This window comes from Camelus dromedarius, chromosome 8, assembly GCF_036321535.1.
Source record: "Camelus dromedarius isolate mCamDro1 chromosome 8, mCamDro1.pat, whole genome shotgun sequence".
In the NCBI taxonomy this organism is placed as follows: Eukaryota; Metazoa; Chordata; class Mammalia; order Artiodactyla; family Camelidae; genus Camelus; species Camelus dromedarius.
Genome location: NC_087443.1, coordinates 60743516 through 60771407, shown reverse-complemented (window position 1 = coordinate 60771407; position 27892 = coordinate 60743516). Strand labels below are relative to the sequence as shown.

Genomic DNA, 27892 nt, shown 5'->3' with positions numbered 1-27892 from the left:
CTTTTTTTAAGGTCCGCATAGGGTGTGTAAGTCCTGGGAGCTCCTACTTTGCACACTCATTTCCCCTCCAGGAAACATGAAAAAAAAAAAGGAAAAAAAAAGCCTGCGACCCCGAGAGACCTGCCACGGCTCGTCCATCCTTTCAGCGAGGTGCTCCTGAGGATGGGCATTGTCCTCCCCGGCCTGGGCAGCAGAGTTATTTTTCTTCTTCTCCTTTCCCAGGCCGGGCTTGTTATTAGTAGTGGGGTGTGTGTGTCTGTGTGCGTGTGTGTGTGTGTGGTGTTCCCCTGCCCCTGTCTGTCTGCATCCCTGTTTCTCACTTCCTGCTCCCCTCCTACTCCTATTCCTGGTGTCATGATCCAAGTCTCCTGGCAAATGGAAAGAAGTCAGTTCCCCACCTCTCCCCACCTTTTCCAGAGAGTCTAAACAGCTAAGGTTCACTGGGCACTTACCATGTGCCAGGCCCTGTGCTAAGCACCCCAACGTGCATCGTCACATTCATTGGGAAGCTCCTGTGATGAGCCACCCTTTGCAGCGAAAGAGACCCTGACTCAGAGAGGCTAAAACACATGCCCAGGCCCACACAGCAGAATGGTGTTGGAGCTAAAGTTTAAATGTTTTCATCAAATGTTTTCAAAGCCATTTCTCTTTTCCATGATACCAGTGCTACCTTGGTCCTTTCTGAGCCTGACTTTTTGGCACCCAATCACTCCATCTGGCACTGTTTCCCTACCTGATTTGTATGTGTGAGTCCGGTTGCCCCAGCTGAGTTGGGAGAGCCTGGAGGTCGGGGACTGTGCCCCATCTCTAGCGTGGCACGAAACCACTTACTCGACATCTGCTGGTTCCTTTGTTCCTTTACTTACTTAGGGAACATTAAGTAAGCACCTCTTAGGTGTCAAGTGTCTTGCTGAGCATTAGAATGCCAAGATCTGCCTTCAGGGAGCTTCTGTTCTAATTGGGAGATACAGGGTTAGATCCTGAATCCTCACAATAGTCCCAGAGTGAGGTGACCACGATTACCCCCATCTTGCAGGAGAATATATGGAGGTACCAGCGATGTGGAAGCTTCCTCCAGATCCTCTTGCCTATACACCACCCTCCAATCGAGGCCTGCGATTCGTGGGAAGGATGGCAGGCACTGAGGGTGCCGGCTACCTTGGAAACACTCAAAGGTATTTGATATGGTTTAGGAGCCTGCTGATCATCCCCTCCTCCAAATCCCTTGAAAAACCCTTTTACCCAAATGCTAATCAAAACTACAACGAGCTATCACTTCACACCTGTCAGAATGACTGTTATCAAAAAGACAACAAATAATGAACGTTGGCGAGGATGTGGAGAAACAGGAATCCTCATGCACTGTTGGTGGGAATGTACATTGGTGCAGCCACTCTGGAAAGTGTGGAGGTTCTTCAAGAAATTAAAACTAGAACTACCGAACAATCCAGCAACTCCTCTTTTGGGTATTTATCTGAAAAAAAAAATGAAAACACTGATTATAAAAGATACATGCATCCTTATGTTCATTACAACATTATTTACAATAGCCAAGATGAGGAAGCAACCTAAATGCCCATCAACAGATGAACAGATAAAGAGATGTGGTACATATTCATATATAATGGAATGTTACTCAGCCATAAAAAGAATGCAATCTTACCATTTGCGACAATATGAATGGACCTAGATGATATTACTTTAAGTGAGAATAAATCAGACAGAGAAAGCTAAATACTGTGTCATTTCACTTATATGTGGAATTTTAAAAACAAAAAAAAAGAACAAACAACAGAAACAGAGTCATAGATACAGAGAACAAACAGGTGGTTGCCAGAGGGGAGGGGGTGGGGGAAAGAGAAAAATAGGCGGAGGAGATTAAGAGGTACAGACTTTGAGCTATAAAATAAGTGAGTCACAGGGATGAAATTACAGCATGGTGAATATAGTCAATAATTATGTAATATCTTTGTGTGGTGACAGAAGGTAACTAGACTTACTGTGGTGATCATTTTGAAATGTATAGAAATACCGAATCACCGTGTTGTGTACCAAGAACTAACATAGTGTTGTAGGTCAATTATATTTCAAAAACAAACAAGCTCATGGAAAAGAGATCAGATTTATGGTTACCAGAGTGGGGTAGGGGAGGAGGAATTGGATGAAGGCAGTCAAAAGGTACAAATGCCCACTCATAAGATAAAGAAGCGCCAGGGGTGTAATGTATAACATGGTGGGTATAATTAACACTGCTGTATGTTATACGTGAAAGTTGTTAAGAGAGTAAATCCTAAGAGTTCTCATCACAACGAAAAAGATTTTTTTTTCTGTTTCTTTAATGTTCTATCTATATGAAATGATGGGTATTCACTAAGCTGATTGTGGTAATCATTTCATGATGTAAGTCAGATCACTATGCTGTACACCTTGGGCTTATACAGTGCTGTATGTCAATTATATCTCAAATAAAACTCGAAAAGGAAAAAAAGACCTTTTCCCAGATGAGGGCCATTTGGCACAGGTCTGCAGCCAGGTGGCCACAGGCCATTGAACTTGATTTTGCTGGGACGGTTTTGGGTTGGCAAAGACCTTTTCACTGAGCCCAATATATTTGTATTCTGCCCCTTGGCCATGGAGGCTTTGCTTCTGGAGGTGGTGGGTGGGAGGGGGAGTGGGCAGTCCCCAAGTGTTGCTGCTAGTGACCTCTTTGGTGTTTCAGACCCCATGGGTTTTCACTCATCAGCCAGCTGGTCATATTTCAGTGTGCCCAGTGGACTGGCAGGCCTGGGGAGCCTCGGGGGAAGTGGGGAGAAGAGAGATGCTGCCTATGGGGAGAGCCGGGAGGGCGTAGTCACCCATGTTAAATGGATGGGGATATAGCATGTGTCTCGTGCTGGGTTGTTCTGAGCCAACAGTTAGCAAACAAACGCAGACAGAATAACTGGCTAATTGTGCAAAGCAGACTATGAGCATCCCAAGAGATGAGCACAGACTTGCTAGGCTAGTGGGTCCAGGTCAGAGGATAGAATCTGGGGGGCTTTCAATCTGGGTGCAGCCAAGTATTGTCAAGGGGGCTCTTTGACACCAGGGCCTTTGCTGCTTACTGGTGGGGTACTGGGCCCCAGTAGTGGGGAGAAGGGGCATCAGCCCAGCATTTGGTGGAGCCACTTGCCCTGGGAGCAGCAGCCCGGGTGTTCTGTGCTCTGCTGGGTGGCCTGGGTCCTGAGGATCGGCCTGGCCTAATTTGGGACTACCCTGCCCGTGATAGGACTTAGTACATGGGGCCCTTTGAGTAGAAGATTAGAGCCAGTTGGTACCTTAGATGGGCTGGCATCATCTTCTTGGAGAAGAACTTGACATGATGAACTTTCCCAGCAAGAAGCCAGAGCAGCGATCATGTCCCTAAATGTGAATTCCCCTTTACTGGCTGTTGGAATGTATTCCTTCAGACTTCTGGAGCCATAGCCTTTAGCAGTCAGTCCCAAGTGTTAAGCATCCTTCCATCTAGAAGATCTGGGGAAGCTGAAGACCTGGGTCATGAGGAGATGCTGTAACATCAGGGACCCTGAAAGTAATGACAACCCAGCCAAGGGACAAGGTGCTGTGTCATGGCCAGAACTATTCTGTATGCATTAGGATGAGGTGCTCCTTTCTCTGTGTGCCTGCAGACCTGAGCCAGGGTGCACAGTTCGGGGTTCAGAGTATAGGTTAAATTTCAGCCCCTGCTTGTCCCAGGCAGTCTTTGTGCAGAGAACAACTTATGTAACTGTATGCGACGGCCCTAGTCCTAGCCAACTAATCCCACCCTTTGTTAGTGTGAGCAGGTGAAGGAAGGTTGTCTCTGAGTTTCCATCTGGCCTGGGGCCAGAGGCAGCTGGCAGGGGTCCAGGGAAAATAAGGCCTCCCCAGTAAACTGAGCCACAGCACCATGAAAATGGAGGATTTCCCCCGCAGTTCCCAAGTCCTTGCCTCTAACTGTACTCTTCACCAGCAAAGGGAGCAGCAGGTACTTACTGGCACTTTCTAACTGAACGTGGGCAGGTCCCAGGCCTTCTAGGAATCATTGGGCCATAACTTTGGGTCATTAACTGGTCACAGCCCAGGTCTGATCCCGAACCTCCCTCCACGGGAATTGCGCTGGACTTCATTCTCAGTGCTCTGGAGTTGAGCTGTGGGTCTGATTTGCATCAGGGCTATTTCTTTGTTGAAAGGAGCAGGACTCGGAAGTCTCAGAAGCCTCAGACATTTCTGGGCTTAATGAGCTGAGCAGACGGAAGGCGGCCTAAGATGGCCTCAGAGTAGGTGGGCTGTTGGGACCGGGGCGTGGAGTTTCCGTAGTTGTGTCTGTGCCAGAGATCCCCCTCTGGAGAGCATGAGCGTGGCAGGTGAACGTGAGACTCTGGGGCTTCCTCTCTGGGGGAGGCTGGATGCAGTTCCTAGATGCTTGCCATCTGCCTGCAATGGCCAGAGCCGGGGAAATTGAATCCATGGATTTTTTAAATCTAGAAGGAAGGGAAACTCCACCCGGGAAATATAACTCCAAGTAAAGTGTGTGGAAGCAGGATGTTTAATTGCAAACCTTTCTTGAGACCCAGCTGCTGGGTAATGTTATCTTGGCTGCTCCCGGGTCCGGAGGAGAGTTTATCTGGGCCCCTAATGCAGGCCCAGTAAACAGAGCTGGCTTTCTCCGATGACCCTTGCCCTGTCCCCCTTCCCCTCCACCTGCTCTTTCTCTGCAGTTTATCGCTAGGGTTTCCAGCCTGGCCAGCTCAGGGAGGCTTGAGAAACTCTGATATGGGGGTGGGGGGTGTGAGCCGGGCTGGAGTTTTGTGCACCATTGCTCATCTGGAGTGATAACTAGGATGGTCAAGGTTTGGAAGAAGACAGACAAGCCTCCAGCCCAGATGTAGGAAAGGGGCCTGAAGGCTGTCTGCAGATCCTCTGGGCTTATCTCCAGGGAGGTCTCTGACCATTTCTTCAGCTCAGGATTTACACTGTTTATCCAGGAGGGTAGGCTGGGGATGGGGGTGGGGGGCTCTGGCAAATCCCAGAGGTTTGGGAGAATCTGGGAATGGTGGCTCATTTCCCCACCCACACCACCACCCCCACCTAAGTCACCAGAGGGCCTGTCTTTCATGTGTGTTCAGGTAAAGGGTTAGACAGAGACGATGCCCTATGACTTTTCACCTATTTTGAAGAGTAAAGGAGAAAGGACTTTCTAAGGCAGGTATGCCTTGGTCATGTGCTAGTTGGTCCTAGACTAGGAAATAGAAGGTGTGTGTTCCTGTCCCAGCCCTGTCACGAACGAGGTGAGCACGACTGCTCAGCAGCCCTGAAGGCTGCGCGCATCAAGTAGAGGGAGAGTCTGTGAGTCTGGGCGGCTGCGCTGAGGCCTCACCGCTGATGACAAGGAAGGTCCTGAGAGTGAAACCCGGGAGTGGTTGACTGCAAGTCTGTGCCTGTTTCCCTGGCAAATCGCCATCCCAGGTCCTAGGTTCCTCCTCTGCACAAGGAGAGGCCTCCCAGCTGCCACAGGCAGTGAGCCTGTGATTAATTCTCTCTGGGAGGTGAAGGGAAGCCCCTAATTACTAGCGTGGAGGGAGCACGGGTCATGTTAAACCCCAGTTAAGCCCTTCCTCTGGGTCCCGCTTGGTTGGCCAGGGAGAAAGACGGCTGTCTAATGGCCTGCGAGCGGGTGCAGACACTCTCCCAGGAGGGCCCAGCTGCTTGGGGCCTCCTTATGGCGCATCTGCCTCAGCAGAGGTCAGGAAGGCTCACCTGGTCATGCGCAGCGTCTGCGGGAAGGGGGGGATGCAGGAGGGAGCGCAGAGGTAGCAGGCAGGATTTGGGAGCCAAGAAGCTGGGAGTCAGCATGCGGGACGGGTGGATTATAACCCCTGTGACAACTGCCACAGTTGGTGAAGCCAGTTTAGTATGAGAGTTTCCTCTGTGTCCACCGGCTTTGTAGTGTTCTTAACCACTAATTTCTGTCTGGGCCCCCAAGTTTTGTCTCTTTTTGGTCTTGGGCCCTCAGAATTAACATGCCTGCCTCATGTTCCTCTAGGTTTACCCCCTAAATGAGGGTTGGATAGACTTTTCAGATCACCCAAAGCTTTATTTAAAAATTCAGTCTGATCAAGTTGTTTGATTTAAATATCCTCACTCCTGAATTTACATATAGGGAGACAGTCCAGTGTGGTTAAGAGCATGGGGAATTAGACTCAGCTGGACCTGGGTTCAGTCCTTTGCCCTGTATTTTCCCAGCTGTGTGATCTTGGGCAAGTTATTTGGCTTCTCTGAACCTCGGCTTCCTCTTGTGCAAAATGGGCATATAGTGGTAGCTACCTCATTGGCCTGAAGATTAAATGAGCTAATGCACATGGTTGCTTTACACTGTGCTGGCATGAAGTAACCATTACCTAAATGGCTTCTACAATTTATTGTATGAGATGTATGTTTATATATGATATAAAGCAAAGCATATCCCTATGTATTTATTATCATCATAGTTTGAGCTTGTGAGGATAGGGATGACCTTTTTACTTCATGTTCTTTCTTACTGGGATCACATAAAACATGTCATAAATACGCCATTTCAGGGTGGCAACACTCAGGTGTATTTGCTTTGCTTTATGGCCCTCTCCTTGGATGTATTTCAGAACAAACACTCCTCACTGCACGAGGCTAACTCTGTGACATAGAGATTGGATAGGGAAGGGACTAGATTCAGAGCCTGCTTGCTTGGCTGTTGACTGAGCAGCCAAATATAAAGCCTCACACTCCTGTGTGCAAAATCCTTACTGTGGACTAAATGTTCATGCCCCCTCCCCCTGTTACCCACCCCAAATCCACATGCTGAAGCCCTGATCCCCAGTGCGATGGTGTATGACGTGGGACCTTTGGGAAGTAATTATGTTTAGATGAGGTCAGGAGGGCAGGGTCCCAGTGAGGGGATTATAAGAAGAAGAGACTAGAACTCACTCTGTCTTCACCATGTGAAGATATGGCAAGAAGGCAGCCATCTACAAGCCAGGAAATGGGTTCTACCAGGAACCTTGAACCTTGATCTTGGACTTCCAGCTTCCATGACTGTGGGACATAAATGTTGCTGTCTAAGCCACCCAGTTGGTGGTATTATGTTATAGCAGCCAGAGCAGACCAAGACAGCCCTGCTCCAGGCATCTGGCAAAGTTAGCCACTCTGATGCCAAGGTGTCTAAATGCTGCTCCTCTTAGCTAATGTTCCTTCCTTCTCACAGTGGCTATGACCCTGGCTTCTCTGGCCAGTTTGTTCTTCTCTCTGGTGGATTCAGTCCCTCGGACCTGCTGAATCAGAGTCCCTGGGCAGAGGCCTGGGAATCTGGATTTTACAGAGCTCCTCAGGTGATTCTTACAGAAGGGGCATCCCGGCAAGGGAACTAGTGCTGTGACCTACAGCTGCTCAGTGTCCTCTGAGGGAGGAAGCAGGTGGGCGTCTTGCCCATGTCTTAATGCTGGGTCACCCTCCCTTAACTCTGTACCTGGAGAAATCACAGCAAGCACCAGGGGGGATGTTCAGTGGAACAGCCCCGAGACTGTGTGAGGGGACCCTCCCTGTAATGAAGACCTCTCCCAGGAAGGCGTGTCTTTGGTGTGGGTTTAGGTAAGAGGGACAGAAATGGTGTGGAATTAGGTCAGATTGTGTGGGCCAGTGACTTTCTCTCATTCTCCAGTCAGCAGTCCCGCCCACCTCCTGGACCAGGTGAGCCTTCCAGAGTGGCCTGAGGCAGTAGTCTCAGACAGCCAGATTGAGCACTAGGAACTGGGGTGACATTGGGAATGGGGTCCTAAAATTCCTTCATTTCAGAAAAGTTTGCAAATCTTCCATAAACTAACTTCCATCCTGCAAACTGACCTCTTATCCAGAAGGTCAGTTTGGTTGTTCAATGCAGCAGAATGTTTTCTGAGCATGCGATCTGTGCCAGGTGCAGAGCTAAGACATAGGGATACTGGGATGAATCACACATCCCTGAAATACTTAGTCTCCTGAAGCGGGTTCAGAGTGAGTTCTGAGGGTCAACAGTGGCAGAATAACCTGGAGTGGTTTGTTTAAAACATAGATGCCCAATTTCAACAAATGCACCACTCTGCTGAGGGGTGTTGATAACGGAAGAGGCTGTGCATGTGTGGGGGCAGGGGATAAACGGGAACTCCCTGTACTTCTCAGTTTTTCTGTGAACCTAAAACTGCTCTATAAAAATAATTTGAAATAAAATAAAATAAAATGTAGATCCCTAAGCACTGCCCCCCACCCCCAGCCCAGGTCTACTTATGCAGAATTTCAGGGGTGAGGTCTTGACATCTGGAATTTTGGAAGGCCCTTTGTGGAATCTCCTTCACCATAAAGTTTGATAACTAGTGGAAATTAGCTGTTTAAATTTTTAAACAACACCAAATTTATTTTCATTGTGTAAAATACATATAAACAAAAAGGAATTAAAAACCACTTGTAACCCTGCCCTCTTAAGATAATCATCCTTAGCATTTTATTGAATATCCTTATAGATGTGTGTGTGTGTGTGTTTAGACACATATCTGTAGTATCCATGTGTACCTGGCATGTGCTAAGCCCTGGGGACAGAGATGAGAAAAAGAATGGTCCTGGCCATGGACCACCCACAGTTAAACGATGCCTGGCACAGCATAATGCCAAGCCTTAGTCACCCACTTACCTGCTCTTACCTTTCCCCACAGGTATACATCATCAATGTCACCTGGTCCGACTCCACTTCCCAGACCATCTACCGGAGATACAGCAAGTTCTTTGACCTGCAGGTGAGTGGGTCTGAGCTCGCATGGTGTTTCGTTCTACCTGAAGTGGCCTGAGTCTCTGGTGGGCTGGCCTCTTTCATGGCGTCATCCAGAGAACTCCCGCCTCAGCTCTCAGGGTCAGAGTCTAGGCAGAGCAGAGGGACTGAGGAGGGAATCTCAGCGGTTGAGCTGGGCTGGGCTCAGTCGTGGATGTTACAGGCAGACACTTGGGGCTTTGTTGGCTTCCTCCGATGGTCTTCACAGTCGTGCTTTGTCACCCTCCTTCCTCTGGGGGGTAGGAAACCAAGGCGGAGAGGAGGGAGGATGGCTGTGGGTGCTGTGTGCCTGAGCAGACATGTGTCTATAAACATCCAGGGTGAGACACAAACCACCACAGCATTTCAGGCAAAGAAAAGCAAACATACAGAAAAGACTGAAACAGAAAATAAGCAATTTCTTGAACTACAGGCACAAACCGGGCATACCACTGTGTCTGTCTAACCAAATAAAGCTCTTGTTGCTCTGTTTGTACACATGTATGATATGTGTGTCTCTAACACACGCAGGCATGTCACACAGGAGGTTAGAAGCATGGATCCCACAGCTCCATTGTAGACATTTCCCTTGATGCCAACTAATCTGGTTAGGCCTCTTTGGGTTACAAGTGATTGTTTTACACTCATACTGGCTTAGACAACAAGGAGACTTGGTTGGAAGGATATACCAGAGAAGCTCATGCAGCCTGCCAGATGGTGGAAAGGGGAGTGAGGTGGTGGGCTTCAGGAACACCTGCACAGGGGCTGCTCTCCCGCTGTCTTGTCTCAACATCTCTCTGGGCACTTTCCTGAGCTTTCTGAGGAACCAGCTGTCAGTAGCTCCAGAACTGCATATCTTGTGGTTCCCAACTGCAGAGAGACTGCCTTTCTTCCAGTTCCAGATTGAAAAATCCCAAGGAAGACTCTGATTGGCCTGGCTTGGGTCAGGTGCCCTCTCTGCACCAATCACTGTGGCCTGGGGCAGAGGGGCATGAACACAGTTGTGGCCACTAGGGGGCACACCCCTGTTTATCAGAGGCAGGCGCCAGACAAGGCAGAATGATTGTGAGTAGGGCAACAACCTTCCCCACACTAGGAAGGGAAAGCCGAGAGATTCTAGGTTCTTCCTTAGGGCTGTGAGCCTAGTTTAGGCAAATGAAACACAAAAAAGAGACACCCACTTCTGTCCCTCCCAACCAAGGTCTGCTCCTTCCTTTGCGGGCCTCTGGTGGTGAGTCATCTTGGAGAGGCTAGACTTGCATGTTTGCCCCCAAGTACCTGGTTTTATCCCATTGTCCTTATCGCTCTACCTAGGAGATGTGCCACAGGTGAGCCAGCTTCCTGTGTTACAGATCCTCTCTTAATCTAACAATATGGGGCTGAATATCCCATTGAATATGGGGTTGAAAGCCACTCCTTACTGTCCTGCCTTCTTCCTCTTGCCTGTCAATTCGTGTCCAATCTCCTCATGTCCTTCCAGCATAAACTGTTGGGACTTGCTGATATCCCATCAATGGGTGTAGTGTGCTTTACAGGAAATGATAACTTAGCTGGGGAGAGGGAACCCTGAAAGGACTCATTGATGAGCCAGTGGGGTTTCTGAGAGCCAGTGGAAACTCTCAAATCAGAACTTTTCTTCCCCTACTTTCTGGTCTGTTCCCCTACCCCCCTCCCTATTTACAGAATCTCACAAGAAAGGAATGCTGCTTCCCCCATTCCTCCTTGCCTGAAGGGCTCATTTCCTGTGTGTCAGGCGGCTGCACGGCAAGAAGCAGCTTGTGCGATGTGCTGGTCCTGGTCAGGAGCACCATCAGGCCTGTCCTTGTGGGTCATTGCTACCCTGTAGATGCAGTTTGGAAAGGTGTTGGGATGGTTCTTTGGAATTTAACCTTTAAACCAAGCATCTTTGGGAACCCATTTTACAGAACTTGACATAAGGACTTTTAGTGGTGAAGCCTTTCTTATTCATCTGGATCTCTGATTTTAATACGTCAGCTCCTATAGAGGAAGAACAAATGGCACTGCTAATTGCCTCCTTGGTCATTGGTAGCTCTCAGAACTCAGCTTGGAGCTTAGGCACTGGTTGCTTGCTCTGTCGCTCTGTAACTCCAGGCAGATTCCTTGACTTCTTGATTTTCTCATCTGTAGAGTGAGGATTCCAATGGTACCCACCCAGTAGGGTTGTTGTGAGGATTAAACGATTGAATTTATGTTTTTCCCAACACATGGTTATCTAGTGGCTTACTCAGTGCTAACAGATGACAAGGATGCCAGGCTGCCTGGTCGAAGGGTCTGGAGGCTTAGTACCTCCTACCACGGTGTTGCTTTCTTATTTCTCTCCCTTGGCTTCACTCTACTGAGGAGCTAGTCTGTCCCAGGCCTGTGCCTGAGTGTTCAGAGTCCCACAGGCTCTCTGGAGCTTGCCACTGGGGCAGGATGGAGTAAGTTAGGAGCAGGTTGTGGCCCACAAAAGGCTGCTCTCAGAATCCTTTTGCTCCTCCCATTTTTGGCTGAGCCCCACCTTGGAACCCTGGAAGTTCTGGGCTGACTAAGCCAGCCTTGGGGAAGTGCTTAACTGCCTTTACCAACTTGTGCTTCTGGGCCTTCTGGGGACCATGTACTGTGTTTAGTATGAGTCTGTCCTAAATATTGCAGGAGATATGCTAAAAAGTTATTCAGTGTTTATCTGAAATTCAAATTTTATCTTTGTCCTATATTTTTACTTGCTAAATCTGGCAGCCTTAATTTGGCTGTGTGTGGTAAGGGTGGCAGGATAAAGATGAAGAAGCCAGACTGGCTTGGTGTTAGAAAGAGCTGGCCTTTGCCGAGGCCCCCACCACATCTGTGCTTTCGCAGGGCCCAAGCGGCACAGGCTGACAGACACTCAGTTGAGAAGGACAAGGTCCCTTCCTTCTTGGAGTCTGTATCTGGTGGGGAAAATAGACTTTTAAGCAATTAAGTCCACTGTAGATGACACTAGATTGAAGTACAAGCAACATGCTGTGAGATGAAGAGGAAGGAAAGAATATTCTTCTTGGGAGGGGGAAGCTAAGAAGGTACCCATATGGTTTTGATTGGTTTCAGCAGCTTAGAGTGATGTAGCCACCCACCCCCACTCCAGTTTGGGAGGATATAGTTGCTTTTTGAGACTTAATAGTTATCAGAGTAAAGTATGCCCTTAACTTATTTCTTGCTTTGTTCGTTCATTTATGCCTGCTGCTCTGCCTCCTTCTCTCCATCTGTCCATCCATCTGTCCATCCATCCATCCATCTATCCATCCATCCTCAATCTATCCAATCTTAAGTGCCGGCCTTCTATGTCCCAGGCAGGATGCCAGGCTCTGGGTGGGGATTTAGGAGCAAGAGCAGATCTGGTTACTGCTTTTATGGAACTTATGGCTTAGTGAGGGAAGACAGATTTTAGTTTAAAAATATATACATGTATTATTTTACACTATTTAAAATCCTACAAAGAAAAGTACCATAGACATATTATAGGGAAACCTTACACTCTGGTATTGGAGCAGGCTTCCCTGAAGGGGTAAGTTTATCTGACAGATCAATGAGTTATTTTATTTTATTTTGGGGATCAGGGTTTCTTTTGTGCATCTCTCCAGACAAGCATGAATGTACATATACAATTCTAATAATCTTCTTGGTCATTCACATCCCCTTGAAATCCTTCCAAGGGCACTAAGAAAAAATTCTCTGTCCCAAACCTTCTTCTCCCTCCATATCTTCTGCCTTGAGCCTTCAGACCCAGTGGTTCTGCCTCTTCCTCACACAAGGGCTGCTCACAGAACCCAGCCCTCTTCTCGCCCACTGAGAAGCACCAGGGGTGGAGCGTTTAGACCCGTGCCAGCCAGTGCAGTAGCCTCTAGCCACGTATGGCTAGTTAAATTTAAATTTAAATTAATTTTAAAACTTCAAGGCTAATTTTTAAAAATTAAATTGTTTTTCATTTATTTTTAAAAAGGAAATGAAGTTTAGTTTCTCGGTCATACTTTTACATTACAAATTCCCAATAGCCACAGTGGCTAATAGCTACATATTGAGCATATTCAGAGCATTTCAGTCATCACAGAAAGTTCTATTGGCCTGTGCTGCCCTAGACCATCTGGGACACACAACAGGCCTGATCTGGCTTTAGGCCCACTCCTGCATGCTCTGCCACCTCCCAGCCCCTCCCTAGTTGTCCTCTAACATCTTCTAGGGCCCCTGTGGGAGGAGGGAGACTATGTTCCACTGTGATTTGCGCCATCCATAGAGCAGTTCCGAGTCAACAGCTATTCCAAACGCCTCTTCTGGAAACCAGGTCAGTTACTAGAGAGGGCTTCTAAGGGCATTTCAGATGCCAAGTTGGGAACAGGGAGAGAAGAGGCTCTTGGTCTCCAAGTGGAAATTGCTTTCTTCTAAAAATAATCCACCACTCAGTCCTATCTGACCAGGAAAGGGACCTGTCCCAGAGGGAGCTGGCAGGGTCAAGGCCTGAGGTTGAGGCCCATTTGGTTATAAAGAGCTTGGATTTCTTGGAGGTGCAAGAAGAAGGAGGGAAGGGAAGAAGGAGGAGGGAGAAGGGGCGCAGATGCTCTTAAGTTGCCTTCTCATGGGCGCTGGACCACATTTCCAGCCTCTATAAATTTCCTTGCACAGCTCCTTCACTGTTAAGTATCCCCCGAAGGCCTGGCCCCACTGAGGAAGGACCGGAAGGCTCTCTGAAGCTCCGGCTCCATCGAAGGTTGTTTCACAATCTGACCTACAAGGTGCTGGGATGCAGTAATTGCTCTGCAAACATTAGCTCCACAGTGCTGCTGGCCCTTTAGTCTGAACTCCGGCCAGTGAATGCACAGGGTCAATATTTGATCAGTGCTGGGAGAGGCCCCCACGCTAGAGCTAAGAAGGTTGTTCGGGCTTGCTCATTTGCTCTAAAGGACTTAACCTGTTTTGAAGAGCTTTTATCTCTCTTCCTTATTCATCTCTCCAGCCTCTCCACCCACTCACCCACCCAGGTCGCACTCACTTTGCAGATCTCAAATAGCCAGGCTAATGATGGGTGAACAAAACTATAATCCCCGAATCGTTAATAACTGGCCTTAGGAGGGATGTGGATGTGGGTGTGTTATGATGTTAGGTATGGAGAATTGTAGGATCACTGCATTTTTATAATTAAAAGAGTTATGCTCCCAGACCCTCACTTTGCAGGTAAACATCTCATTTTTCTATTCATTAAACTTACAAGGGCTTTAGTTTGGTTTGATGTCCAGGGCATGCCTCAGCTCAGGTCACACGGGGGTGATCCTGATGTGTGCCAGAGATTAACCTGAGAATAGAGAGTGTTCTGGGGGAGGTGTCTCTACTGCAGGCTCTGTCTTTTAATCATGGAGGCAAGCTCTGTGTTGTTTGAGATCACTGATCCTAGACTAAAGCCTGGGGGAGGTAACTTGTCAAGTTCTAAGAAGTTTTGTACTAAGGATTCTGGGGAGTTCCGGCGCCTGGTGTGGCATTTCTAGCTCCAGCAGTGTGACAAGCTAAGGGTCATTGTGACTGCTTACATGCCCTGGACAGACAAGAATGGTGGCCCTAACCAAGATCGGTCCCCAGTCCCAGGAAGCCTCCAATTGTTTGCCATGGTGACAATGGGGAACACAGAGGATTACTAAGTAAGTTGTCTTCTCGCACCACTTTGTGCATCAGTCAAAACAGTGAGATTGGTCTCAATTTTGTGGATGGAGCGCTACGAAGTGTTAATGGGTGGCCAATGCAAGTTCCCAAACAAGAGTGTGATAGCAATTATGCAAAAACAACAAGATATCTCTTTTGTAAGTATACATACAGCATAAAGACATAAATGTTTTTAGAAGGTCCGGAAGGATACACTCCAAATTAGTAATAGAGTTACCTCTGGAAGACAGTTGGGGACATTGATGGGAGAAGCAGCTTGGTCAGAGGGGAACCTTAGCCTTATTTGTAATATTTTACTTTTTTAAAAAAGGAGAATGTATTCATGTATTATTTGCAACATTAATATATAATAATTTAAGAGATACCTGTTTGAGGAGATGGGAAAAGTGGAGTCTAAAATAAACTATGTCTCTCCTGGTCATTACAGTACAATGGGACAGAAAGCACACAGGTTAAAAAAAATAGACATTAAGGACATATCTAACAAGAGAAAGAAAATGAAAATAATTATTAAAATCACATTACCTCATTTCCTGAGCTGTCACTCTAGATCATATCTATGGGCTGTAACTGGTTAGAACCCATCACAGCAAACCCCAGGGACTTGTCCAAATTATCTTGTCAAACTGGAATCTTGTATTCAGATATCGCTTACAACACATGAACTGTGTACTGGGGCAAGTAGCACGGGGGTGGCGTTCTTGTGTCGTGATGAACCACACCAGGAGTTCCGTGGTTATAGAGTGCAGTGGTGAAGGGCAGTACTCCAAGGCCAGGACAGTTGGATTCCAAGACCAGCCCGAGCACTTACTAACTTTTGGGGAGTTCTTTAACCTCTCTGTATCTCGGTTTTCTCATCTGTATAATGGGGATAATAAAAATACCTGCCTCAGGGGGTGATAGTAAGAATGGAATGAGACAATTCATGTCGAGAAAGCCCTGAGAAGTGACTGGTGTGGAATCCCTAGGCAGGGAAGCTGAGACCTCACCAGTTAGATCCTTGGAAGCGCAATTCCAAGAGGAAATAGCAGGACACCCCCACTCTAGCTGGAGAGCTTCTTCCTGTGTCCCATTTATACAGAGTTCACTTTCACCACGTAGCTCAGTCTGCCGCTAGACAGGAGAGGCAGGTGGTGGTGGTAAGGGCTTCCTAGATAAACTCTTTCACCTCCAAATTGTGATTACCAACCCCAAGGCTGTTAGGAAAATACTGCTTTTGGGGGGTGGGGGGAGTGGGTGGAGATAATTAGGTTTGTTTGTTCATTTATTTGTTTAAATGGAGGTACTGGGGATTGAACCCAGGACCTCGTGCATGCTAAACATGCACTCTACCACTGAGCTGTACCCTCCTCTCCAAACACTGCTTTTTAGAAAATAATTATTGGTTGACAGTTTTTCCTTGCTCTTGGAAAGAGACATCTTTCAGATTCCTGATGGAACACAGGGATTCTAGGGGAGGCCTACGGGGATTCCAGGAGCTCCTGAGAATTCTATGGCTGGCTTCCCCTCCTCCGGGGGCTGGTCCGGCTTTAGCCGTTCCCTTTCATCTGACGCCTGTGGCCAGACAGTGAACTCCAGCTTCCTCTCTGTCTCCACTGATTTCCCCTCTGGAAGGTTCTGCCTAGTGCTGGGGTGAGGGTGGGGCAGGCCTGTGGATGTCCATTCTCCAGGGAATGGGGGCAGGGAAGGCCTGGGGAAATAGTACCTCCAGGCTGGCTCAGGATGGAAAGGCTGTTAACCACTGGGTGGGAAATCATGGGTCACTTGGTGCCCAACTAGAGTGCACTTGATGGTGGCTTTATTTTTTTCCACTCTAACCAATGGAGTTTGCACAGTTTGTATAGTGACTCCTTCTTGTGCAGTTTCCCCAGCCCTGTGTGTTTAGGAATGACCTTGTACACAGGGAGCCTCGCAGGTCCAGAATAGAGGGAGAGAGGTGACCATGGGCAGCATACATGGGGGAGGGCCTCTGCACATCTGTGCCATGTGCTCACTGTGGCCAGGCCTGCTGTCAGCCACCCCCATCCCCACCCCACCTCAGGTAGAGCCTAAGATTGCAAAGAGAGGAGAGGAGCTTTTCCGACAGTCTGAAGCAGCCCAGAGCTGTGGGATCCTCACCACGCTGTAGGTGGCACTTGAGAAATTAATCTCTTCCTATACAGATGAATAGTTGGTCTGTGAGCATCTGTTTTGGTACCTGCATGCATTTGGCAAATTGATCTTCTTGGCAAATGGTCTGTTGGTGATCCTGGCTCATCTCCCAGGGAGTTCCTCAGGGACATAGGCTGTGTCCAGTGAGACCCTCGCTTGTGACCACCAGGAAGTCAGGGATCACCTCTGCCTTTTTCTCCTGGTTTATCCTCTCCCTGGGGGCAAGGTGGGATTGTCACACAGTGGGGAAGCCCCTTTGTAGACAAAATTGTACGAAAAGCTGGAATGCCCTCTGGGTGGTAAACCTTGGGACTATTCATTGGCTCTAAGCTTCTGGGTGAAGTCTGGTGAGTGTGGGCACTAGGGGGCTGAGGGGGCTGCCTGCTCCCACAGTGACTGTCCTGCAGGGCTGATGAGAATGTTTCTTTCAGGGAGAGAAATCAGCTGTGTGCAAATATTGCAATATGGGAGGTACGTGCTTGCCAACCAGCATTAATCAGATCTGCTGGAGAACCGGGGTGAAATTGTAGTTTTGCAACCGGAAGGCCCTTTGAGCTCATCTCCCAGGATGATTTGATCTGGCAGTCAGGCTGCCACCTTCTGGTCTCACGCCCACAACAGGCATCACTAGTGGATCCTGGCTCTTTCCCATCCTGTGCCCCTGGCTGGCATTGTTCATCCAGCATGAGCCCCAGACATGGTCTCAGAGTCTTTCTAAAACAAAAAACAAACAAACAAATATCTTGAGGAAGATACTACCTATCAACTGGCAGTATCACCTGGAGATGAAACTTACTGGCCACCCTCTGATGGAGTTCTTTTCCTTTATTTAACAGATGAGGGCATGAGACCCTAAAAGGGGAAGTGACTTGCCCAAATCACAGGGCCAGCAAGTGACAGCAGGACTAGAACTCAGGCACTCCAGCTTGTAGTTCATTCTCACCTGGAATTCTAGCCTCCCCTCCGGAAGTCCTCTTTCTGGTTTTGCCTGAGGAGGGCAGGAAGCTCCTGTTGCATCACCAAGAGAGCTCCTGGGGGGAGGGGCAGTTATTCACTCCCCCCTGGAGAGATGTCGGTGCAAAGAGTAGAAAGCCTTCTCTCCAGGTCTTAGAACCCGGAGCTCAGCCCAAGTGTCCTGCCTACCACCGCCCACTTCTCCCCTGGGATAACAAACCCCAGCTTTGCCAGAGGCAGCATCTGAGTCACGCCACACCACCTGCTTGACGAGCTGCACACCTGGTTTTCCTGGATTGAGGGTGTCATGTCGGGGTGTGTTTGGATGTTACGTCAGGGAGGCCCTACTTCCGTCACCTCCTCCTCCTCTGGTCCCAAAGCCCCAAGATCCGACCTAGGAAACTCAGCTCTGCCCACACCGGGCCCCCATCGACTCGCTTTGGATAACCAGCAGGAGAGCTGGCTGGAGAGTGGATAGGGGCACAGTGTCCCCTCCAAACTGGAGAATGAAGGGAAGGAAGATCTATGAGGGTGGCCAGGTGAGTGGTGTGAGTGTGTGTGTGTGTATGTGTGTGTGTTTACTCTGTGAAACCCTTCCCTCAGGAGGGAATTTCAAGTTAATCCTGACACCTTTGGAGGAGTGCTGGCTATATTCCTGGCACCAGACTTGGTCTTGGGGACCCCGAGGGGAAAGGTCAGGTTGTCCTGGGCAGAAAAGCCAGACTGACAGCCTTGGCCTAAGCTGGAGCTGCCAGCTGGTGGGAGAATCAGGGCAGGGCAGAAGGCACAGAATGGGGGGTAACCCAGGGTGTAGACCACTGCCATCAGGCCTGCTGCTGTGGGCACCCCAGCTGGCTTGTTGAGGGAGCTCCCAGATTTGGGACCTTCTTAGCACCCTTGCACCACTGCCCCTCTGCCCTCCACGCCACCCCCCCCCCCCCCCCGCCACCCCCGCCCCGTTGATGGTAACATTTGGTTTTGTTTTTTACTCTTGTGGACCTGGCACAGCCAGGGTGAACTGAGGGAGCCTGAATTGTGGGCTTGTTTGAGGGAAGACAGTTTATTCTTCCCTCAAGAGGCAGACTGACACTAGCTGGGTGATCCAGAGATGTCAGCTGCAGTGATTTCCCTCACCAGATCCCCGCCATCCTGGCTGGACCTCAGCTCCATGTGATTTTAAGGGTTGCAGTTCCAGCATCTCAGGGACGTTCCTCAGACCAGGCCATTGTAGGAGTTGTTGGAGAATTGGAATTCTTTCCTTTATGTCCAAAATTTAGCTACAGCCAAGGAAAAAAGATTTTAGATTCCTCAGAGACCTCCACAGTTGGGTGCCGTCAGGCTCTCTAAAAGAGCTTGTGGGATTCCTGGTGCCACCTTCCCAGCTTTCCAAGTGGAGCAGTTTGGCTCAATGATGGGGAGCTCAGGCTTTGTTGTCAGGTGGACTTACAGGAGCGTGCGCCTTGGCCCCATCTAACCTCCGAGAGACTCAGCCTTTCTCATCTGCTAAATGGCTCTAATTGCAGAAGCTGCCTCATAGAGTCCTTGTAGGATTTGCAGGAGATAAAGCACAGGAAACATTTCCCACTGAGCCTGGAGCAGTTGAGGAGCATTATTAAGATGATCACTTCCCCACGGACGCTGTGTCCATCCAGCCTGGACTAGGGGAACATTTTCGCAGCCACGAAAGGGTCTTAGCACCCCTAAGCTGCAGTAAATGAATGCTCCAGGGCTGGCCAGGAGACAGCCCCAAATGCCAGCCAGGGTTTGGCTCCGTCTGCTAATTAGGGAGCGTTTATCTGGTGCCCAGCAGAACAAAGTGGCCAGTTCAGCCACGCTGGATGGCTGAGCTCAGTGCTGGCTGTGGGGCAGGGGAGGAGGCTAGGAATGGGGCGGGCGCGGGGGCGTCCCTGGGGCTAAATGGACCGCATTCAGATATACCTTTAAAAACCACCCAAACAGGAAGCGTGAGGCTGGTGTACAGGCTGGAGCTGCGATGCTTGCAGAGAGGGTGGTGCTGGTGCATGACAAGCAGCCATTCTTCCCGCTGGGACAGTGCCGGGCTGGTCTCCCGAGGGTATCTCTGGTGAAGGCCGGCCTGTCTGGCTCCCCAAGGAGATGGGGTTGTTTTTATCCCGAGATTCCCAGGGCTCCAGCCCTCATCTTGGAAACTTGTGAGGAGGAATCCCCAGGGGGAGGGTGGAGAGGAAGCCCTCTATGTGTGCCCCCCAGGTGCTGGGCCCTACCTTCTCCCTCCATCCTACAGTGCAGCTGGGCGGGGACCAAGACAGGAGAGAATGGCCAAGAACTCTACCATGTGTAGGAGGACTCAAAGCTGTGAGATTCTCTCCATCATATTACCTGTTTTTTATGTGCAGTTAGGACACTGGGCTAGTTGGAACACCTAGGTTTCTTGGCTGTGTAGTTGGGAACCAAGGTGTGGGAGGGTGGGGCTGCAGAAGCCATTTCTCTGCAGATGAGGGGTCAGGATTCAGACTGGCAGTCTGGCTCTGGAATCCACACACTTAACCCTTCTGTCTGTTGTCACTTGTAGCTTTGATGTGGCCCCTACCTGGGCCAGAGCACTGGCGAGCAGGCTTGGGAGACTCTGGCACGTCGGGGGGTTGGGAGGGGCTTTCTCTCCCTTGCCAGGAAAGCTTCTGCTGCAGAGCAGGTGGGGCTGGGCTGGCTGCTGGAGGTGGGTGCCGCCCTGACCCCTGCCCAGGCTGGGGAAGGTTTGGGCCGGGCAGAGAGAGAAATTGTCAGTTTCTGTGCATATGTTCATTTCCTGTTCTCTGCCCTTGAATCTTGGATTCTCCCTATGGTGTTCTCTCTCTGCCTCTCTCTTTCCCCAGATTCTCTGTTATCTCTGTCTCTCCCAGGGTCTCTGAGTCTGGACGTGGCTCTGTGGCTCTTTTGTCCCTGTGGCCTTTCCCCAGCCTCCTTTCTGGAGGCATTTTCTCTGGCTCTAGTATGTCTTTATCAGTCTCTCGGTCTCTCTTGTCTGTGTCTTTCCCCGGGATGCTGCACATCCCAAGCAGGAGTTTGGGAGAAGGGGAGGGAGGGCCTGATGCGGGCTGCATCGTGGTTGACAGACTATGATGAAGTCTGCACCCCTGAAGGCAAAAGCTCATGGTGGGGAGTGGGGCTGCTCCCCCTTCTCAGGGGACTGTGGGGCCTTGTAATTAACCTTTTTCCTGACAGTGGCTCATATATAGACATTCCTTTTGGAATCTGGTGATACCTTGGCATCCTGGTGGGGAGGCTGCCCTGCCTCCAGAGGGCACCTGTGATGGCCAGCCAATGGTTCCTCCTCCTCCCAGAAGACATGTGACTACAGTCTCCCCTCCCCAGGCCTGGCAGTGCTCTCAGCCCTCACCCAGGCTTCTCCAGAGAGTCAGGCTCAGGGTTCCTGAGGGTAGGGCTGGGGACGTGGAGGACAGGAACCTAAGGCTGGCTCTTCCCTTTCTCTGGCTGGACAGAGGGTCTCATCTGTCTGTTCCAACACCTAATCCCTTTCTGCTCTGTGCTAGCTGTTCCTCCGGGGCCACACCTGCCCTGCTGCTGCTGCCGCTAGAAATAGCTGAGCAGTGGGCATTTGCCCAGAAAAGGGAGTGGCCCTTGTAGAGTCAGGCTAGCCCCCAAAATACCCCATCAGCTGTCAGAGATCTGGGTCAGGTAGGGCACCAGGAATAGGCTCAGGGCAGGGCTCTGCTCTTCCCTGGGCATCTTTTCTTAGCCAGGGCCAGTTCTCTGTTCCCAGTCTCTGTCAACTAGAGGGTGGGTGCAGGGTGAGCACCTGACCATGTTTGTTGAGCACCTGCTATGGGCAAGTCACCGGGTCCAGGGCGAGGCTGAGGGGGTGGAGACAGATGGACTGTGAGCTGACCGCAGGCTGACCCTTTGAGACGTTTCCATTTATAAGTAACATGTATGCTTGCACCTCAGCGTGTTCCAAACCCGGCTCCTATCTAGTCCACTCCCCTCTCCTTCCCCTCCTCCCGCCTTCCGTCTCCCAGTCACAGCACCATCTCTCAATCCTTCAGATCCCTCCTCTCTGCCCCTGGCCCCTCGGTCAACCCTCCTGATTACTAACTTGCATCTACAGCCTTCTTACCAGGTGCTCCAGTGTGGCCCCTTCCAGCTGCTTCTCTGTATGTGTATGTGTACACACACACACACACACACACACACACACACACACATACTGCAACTTCTTTATCCAGTCATCTGTTGATATACATCATTTAGGTTGTTTCCATGTCTTGACTGTTGTAAATAGTGTTGCTATGAAAATTGGGATGCATGTTATCTTTTTGAATTAGAGTTCCCTCTGGATATATGCCCAGGAGTGGGACTGCTGGATCATATGGTAAGTCTATTTTTAGTTTCCTTAAAAGGAAACTCCATATTGTTTTCCATAGTGGCTGCACCAAACTACATTCCTACCAACAATGTGTGTGTGTGTGTGTGTGTGTGTGTGTGTGTGTGTATGCAGTGGGGGGCGGCTCCCTTTTCTCCACACGGTCTCCAGTATTTATTGTTTGTGGAGTTTTTAATGATGGCCATTCTGACTGGGGTGAGCTGATACCTCACTGTAGTTTTGATTTGTATTTCTCTGATAGTTAGCGATACTGAGCATTTTTTCATGTGCCTGTTGGCCATTTGTATGTCTTACTGGAGAAATGTTTGTTTAGGTCTTCTGCCCATTTTTGGATTGGGTTGTTTGGGGTTTTTTTGTTATTTAGTTGTATGAGCTCTACTGTTTATTTTTAATTATGAATTTTTTTTATACTATAGAAAATAATATAATGCATCAGTGGACCTACTGATTTAACAAATGATCACATGTTGCCACATTTGCTTCACATACTTTCTTTTTAATTGAGATGTAATTGACATCAGGTACTTTTTTTTAAATAAATAAAATGGTGTCAATAGAAGTAGGTGTCTGATAAACACTAGATTTCCTTCCTCCTGCCTCGGGTTTTATGGAGAAGGTGGAACTGGACATGAGTCCAGGAGAAGGGCTGGATTTGAGTGGACTCAGGAGGCTTCCAGGCAGGGAGATTGGCGTGTGTAAACGTGGAGGCAGGACTGCCCAGCACGCGCCAAGGTCAAGGGGATCCCTGCTTCTGTGGAGGATGGAGCCTGGCAGGGAGGCACACAGGTGCCAGCAATCCTCAAGCAGCCAAGCCCTTTCTCTGGTGCCCTTCCTCCTCCTCCTGCAGCTCGTCCTAGGTGGGCAGCTGCTGGGTTTATGAGGTCGCCGAGAGGAAGCCACCACCTGGGTCAGCAGCAGCGCTGCCACCTGGACCAGCAGCCTGCAGCTGGGCGCCAGGGTGGGTTCTGCTGGGAGCGTTTCCTCTTGCATTTCCAGGTTCCCTGGCAGGAGCCAGGTTCTCCCCCCAGGAAGGAAAGCCTCGTTAAAGGAGTTGCCACAGAGCCTGGGGAGGGCGAGGCTGGCCTGGGTGGCTTGCCTCACTGCATGAGCTGCTTTACTAGGTTCCTCTGGCAACTCTGCCTGAGTTTTAGTTTTTGCTTCAAGGATTCTTCTCTTTTTCCATCTGGGCTCCACCTTGCCCTCCTCTTCCGCAGATTGTGAAGAGACATAGGAAGCCCTTGGCCTAAGGGGCTATTCTAGAAAGGAGAAATTGTGAGAAAAGCCTCCTGTGGGCTAAAAGGCTGACCTCAGTGACCAGGAAGGGAGCCGTCAAGGCAGCGATGCAGCATCAGGCCACAGCAGGGCACTTGGGATGCCCAGGTCCGCTGTGGAGCACCTGAGGTGCCAAAGGGATTCAAACCCAACTGGGACCACTCTAAACCTGGCCAGTCATGTGCTGTGTCCACCCAAAACCAAGTCTGTGCACCCTCAAAATGCAGCCCAGCTCCACCCTTTCCCTGCGTCTGCTCTGCCCCAGCCCTGCTCCATCCCCATCACCTCCGCCTGGGCAGCCCAGCCGGCCTCCTCAGGGATCTCCCATTCACACTCTTGTCTGCCCACCAGCCAGTCATCCTTCTAAAACATAAATCAGATCGTATCGCCCCCGCCCCATTTGTAACCCTTCTGAAAGACTTCCTTTCTTTTGGGAATGAACTCCCAAATCCTTACGCTGCCCTCAGGCCCCAGGTAGGGGCCCCCGCCTGCCCTTCCAGACCTGTCTCCTTCCCTGGCTCTCAGCTCGATGATCACCCTGCTTGATCCTGGGACACCAAGTGCAGTGCTGCTTTGGGGCCTTTGCCATTGCTGTCCCCTCGGCCTGGAACGCCCTCCGCCAGGTCTTCAAGCAGCTGCCTCCTTCTGGGCACTCTGACCTCACATGGCACCTCCCAGAGAGGCCTTCCTTGACCACTTACTTCCTCAGAGAGCCCCCAGCTCTGTCACATGGTCACATTCTGTTCTCTTCAGGACACTTACCACTATCTGTCATTGTCTCATTGAACTATTTGTCTGTTGTTTACACACCCTTGCTGGAATGGGAGCTTTAGGAGAGCAAAATCTTGCTTGTTCCTTAACTTCTGTTTTCCCAGTGCCTAGAACAGTGCCTGGCACATAGCAGGTGCTCAGGAAATTGTTATCGAAGGAATGGATGGATGCACGGCGAGCTGGCACTGAGTGTAGGGAACAGGGTGAGAACGGCCTACAGCCTGCTTCTCCACACCAGAGACAAGACTTCACTGCTGCGTAGCTCCCATCCCCACTCCTGGGTGCCCATCTTTGCTTATAGGCTGGACTTGCTATTGGGAACACTTGTTAAAGATACGTTGAAATAAAAAGGAACCTTCAGCTTCAAAAATCTTATAGAACAAGGTGCATCTAGAAAACAAGAATACAATGCTAAGAAAAATATGCAAATACTAAAGAGTTCTGAGAAATTTAAAATGTCATTGCAAAATAAGAAATTCAGTAGAGGATCTGGGGAGAAAAAATAAAGAAATCTTTTAAAGATAAAAAATACAACTTGGAAGAAAAGTCAAAGCACAGAAGATCAACTCAGAAGGTTCAATATTTGTCAAACAGGAGTTCCTAAATAAGAGAACAGAGAATATAACAGAGAGGGAGAGAAATTAATGAAAGCACATTTTCTAATAATGAAAATAATTCATCTTTGGATTGAAAATTCTTATAAATACTTCTGGTAGATTATTTCCAAAGATGGCCACAGCAACATCTCCTAGACCACATGACTTTTGTGATAAGACTAATTTCATTAAAAATAGACTCAATTTCCTCTATTCTTAATCTTGTGCTTATCCTGAATCAAAATGTCCAACAAGAATATATTCAAGAGGAAGGTATTCGTATTGTAAGAAATCTATGATTAAATAGTTGTTATCTTTGTAAAAAAGATAAAATCATGTTCTAATGAAAGAGAGGATGAGAATGAAGATTAATAAAGTACCTCTTTCTCTCCCTCTTTCTCTTCTTGGTTTTAGTAACATTTTCTTTGGAATAGCCCAAATTTAGTGACATAAGAAAACATATTTTCTAGGGGAAAATTTAATTTTCCATTTTGGACTCTTCCTATATTGTTTTGAAATTTTGTTACCAAGTGCATATGTTACTTACACAAAATATTTTTGTATATTGTTGTAAAATGTTTATAAACATTGCTATAGAAGATTTTTGTCTTAGGAAAAAATAATACTATTTTTTAATTTTAAAGAAGTCTTATGCATGAAATAAAGAATATCTTTGGTTTATGAGGGGGGGGAAGGGGTTAGCTAGAATCCTTACGGCAAAGTGAGGGCTTTCAAATTTTACTGTGCACACAAACTACTTAGCATCTTGTTGAAATGCAGATTCCGATTCAGCAGTCTGCGTGGGGCTTGAGATTTTGCATTTCCACCCAGTTCTCCGATGATGGTATGGTTAGTCTTAGGATCATACCTTGAGTAGTGAGGGCATGGAGGATTGGAAAGGTACATTTGGAGTCCTTCTTCTTCATTCCTTTCTCTTTTATTTTATTTTTATAGGGAGGTAATTAAGTTTATTTATTTATTTTTAACAGAAATACTGGGGATTGAACCCAGGACCCTGTGCATGCTAAGCAGGCACTCTACCTCTCAGCTATAGCCTCCTCCATCCCTTTCTTTTTCTTCCTTCTGTCCAAGTGAGATCCCTCTCCATTTGGCCAAAGCCCCTTGTGAGCAGGTGGGACTTTGGCCTGGCGAACCTGGGCTCTGTGTGAGGACCACTGTCCTTGCACTTCTCAGAAGTGGCCAAGGGTGGTGTGGGCTGCCTCAGAGAGATGGTATGTTCCTGTGAGCTTGAATGGTCATGTGTCTGGGGTGTTAATGCCTGTGTAGGGAGGAGGAGGCTCCTCTCAGCAATTCAACTTTGTGCCTCTGTGTGCTTTCTACAAACCTGTGGAACCAGGATCTCAAGTTGGGGCTCATTCACCTATAATGACTTTTACAGGTCATCTAGCAGGTCCTCAATCCCCACCCTTCTCAGTCCTTCCTGGGGAATGCTTGGCATTCTAAATACTGCACATGTAGAGGGGAGGGTATAGCTCAGTGGTAGAGTGCATCCTACCATGCATGAGGTCCTGGGTTCAATCCCCAGCACCTCCATTACAAATAAATGAATAAATTTAAAAAATTTTATTACCTCCCCCCCAAAACAAACAAGCAAACAGTTAAATACTGTACATGTGATTTGGTGGATAGGGCAAGGGGAGAAGGGGTAATGGCTTGGCTTCAGGAATAGTTCAATCATGTAGGAATGTAATGCCTGACTTGATTGGACCTAAGGGCAGATGGTTTCTGCATTTTATATTAAGTCTTCCTTCTTACAGTTTGGTTTAACAGACCTTGAATGAGAGCTCCTTTGCATTAGTCAGGACAAATTCAAGTTAACTGCTGTGTAACAAACTCTTGGTGACTCAGTACAGTAGAGTTTTATTTCCTGCTCATGTCATAGACCAAAACAAGTTACTAGAGGGCTCTGCTCCAGATAATCACTCAGGGAACCCAGATTCTTCTGTCTGGTGACTCCATCCCCTTCGGATCTCTGTATCTACTCAGCAAGGAAGGGAAGAGAGAGTGTGAAAGATTACATGGAGATTTTATGGATTGCCTGGAGGAGGCACACATCACCCCCGCTCATATTCCATTGGTCAAAGTTCAGTCACATGACTGTATCTCACAGCAAGGGAGGCTGGGAAATGTAGTCTAGTTGTGTGCCCAGCCATGTGTCAGACACTATGATGGACAATGGGCATATTGAGGCACAGATGTTGCTTACAAGAACCTCAAAGGCTTTTGAAAGGAGGCAGATATATAAACAAATAATTATGATATAGTAGTAAGTGTGGTTCAAGAAGTATGACCAAACCACAGAAGCAAGGTAGAGAAGGGAATAAATGAGGAATAAAGCTGTGCAGGGGCCTCAAAGGTGGTGACAGCAGGAGATCGCCTAGGGTGGGGCATTCCAGGTGAGAGGAGCAGAAGGTGCAAAGGCACAGAGCTGTGGAACAGCATGTTGTGTCCAGGGAGGGGCAGGTGGGGAGACGTGTGGTAGTAGCAGGATATGCTACCAAAGAGGTCAGTCTGGGCGAGGTCATGAATGGACTCGTGTCCCGTGGGAGGCAGAACTAACAAAGGGCTCCAAGCCCAGATGAAACCATAAGAGGGGAGCAGATGGCAGCAGCAGTGTCAGAGATGGTGCGTACTTAGCGCTCTCCTCACCAGAACCTTCAAAGAGGCTTCAGGTGTGTTTTGGTGTTGTGCTGTGGAGTGTCTGACAGGGGAGGATGTGGGAGGGTAGACAGGTGACCTACCGTGTCACCTAGTGCGGCAGTGCTCCTGGCAGGAACTCCCTGGGACTGCGTGGCTTTTTCCAGATCCATTAAACAGCATGGGTCTCACTGGCGGCTTCTAGCAGCTCCAGGGTCACTCCCAGGCAGGTGAGAGGCGAGCTCTTGGGAAGCGAAGGTTCCATGCGGATAGGGCCAGAACACATGGGAGTGCCGGACTCTGCCTGGTGACCCCAACCTTGCACAAGACTTGGCGAGGAGGGATAAGGATGGGGCCCGGATGTACCCTTGCTCGTTTGCAATGGAGTTAAAAATGGGGAAACGAGACGCATGCAGAAGGGGAAGGAGGAAGGCAAGGATGTTGGATTGTCGATTGGAAGTGTCCCACTTGGCTTCTTTCTGAGCATGTTAAGGCAGCATCGGGGGAGCAGCTCTGGAATCTCACTGCCTGATCAGCAGTCTGGGCCCAGGACCACCAAGGGTCTGTCTTGGCCTCATGTCCGCCAAGAGCATGCTGTCTTTG

At 48.9% G+C, this 27892-nt stretch overlaps 1 protein-coding gene across 3 annotated transcripts in view; it reads left to right on the top strand.

Moving 5' to 3' along the window:
• The window catches only part of SH3PXD2A (SH3 and PX domains 2A), a 223065-nt gene that overhangs the window by 40122 nt on the left and 155051 nt on the right, over positions 1 to 27892 (top strand). For all 3 annotated transcript variants that reach the window (XM_031461689.2, XM_010987121.3, XM_031461688.2), the window contains exon 2: positions 8733 to 8813. In XM_031461689.2, coding sequence (XP_031317549.2) covers positions 8733 to 8813 — 81 coding nt within the window. The remainder of the gene's footprint in view (positions 1 to 8732; positions 8814 to 27892) is intronic.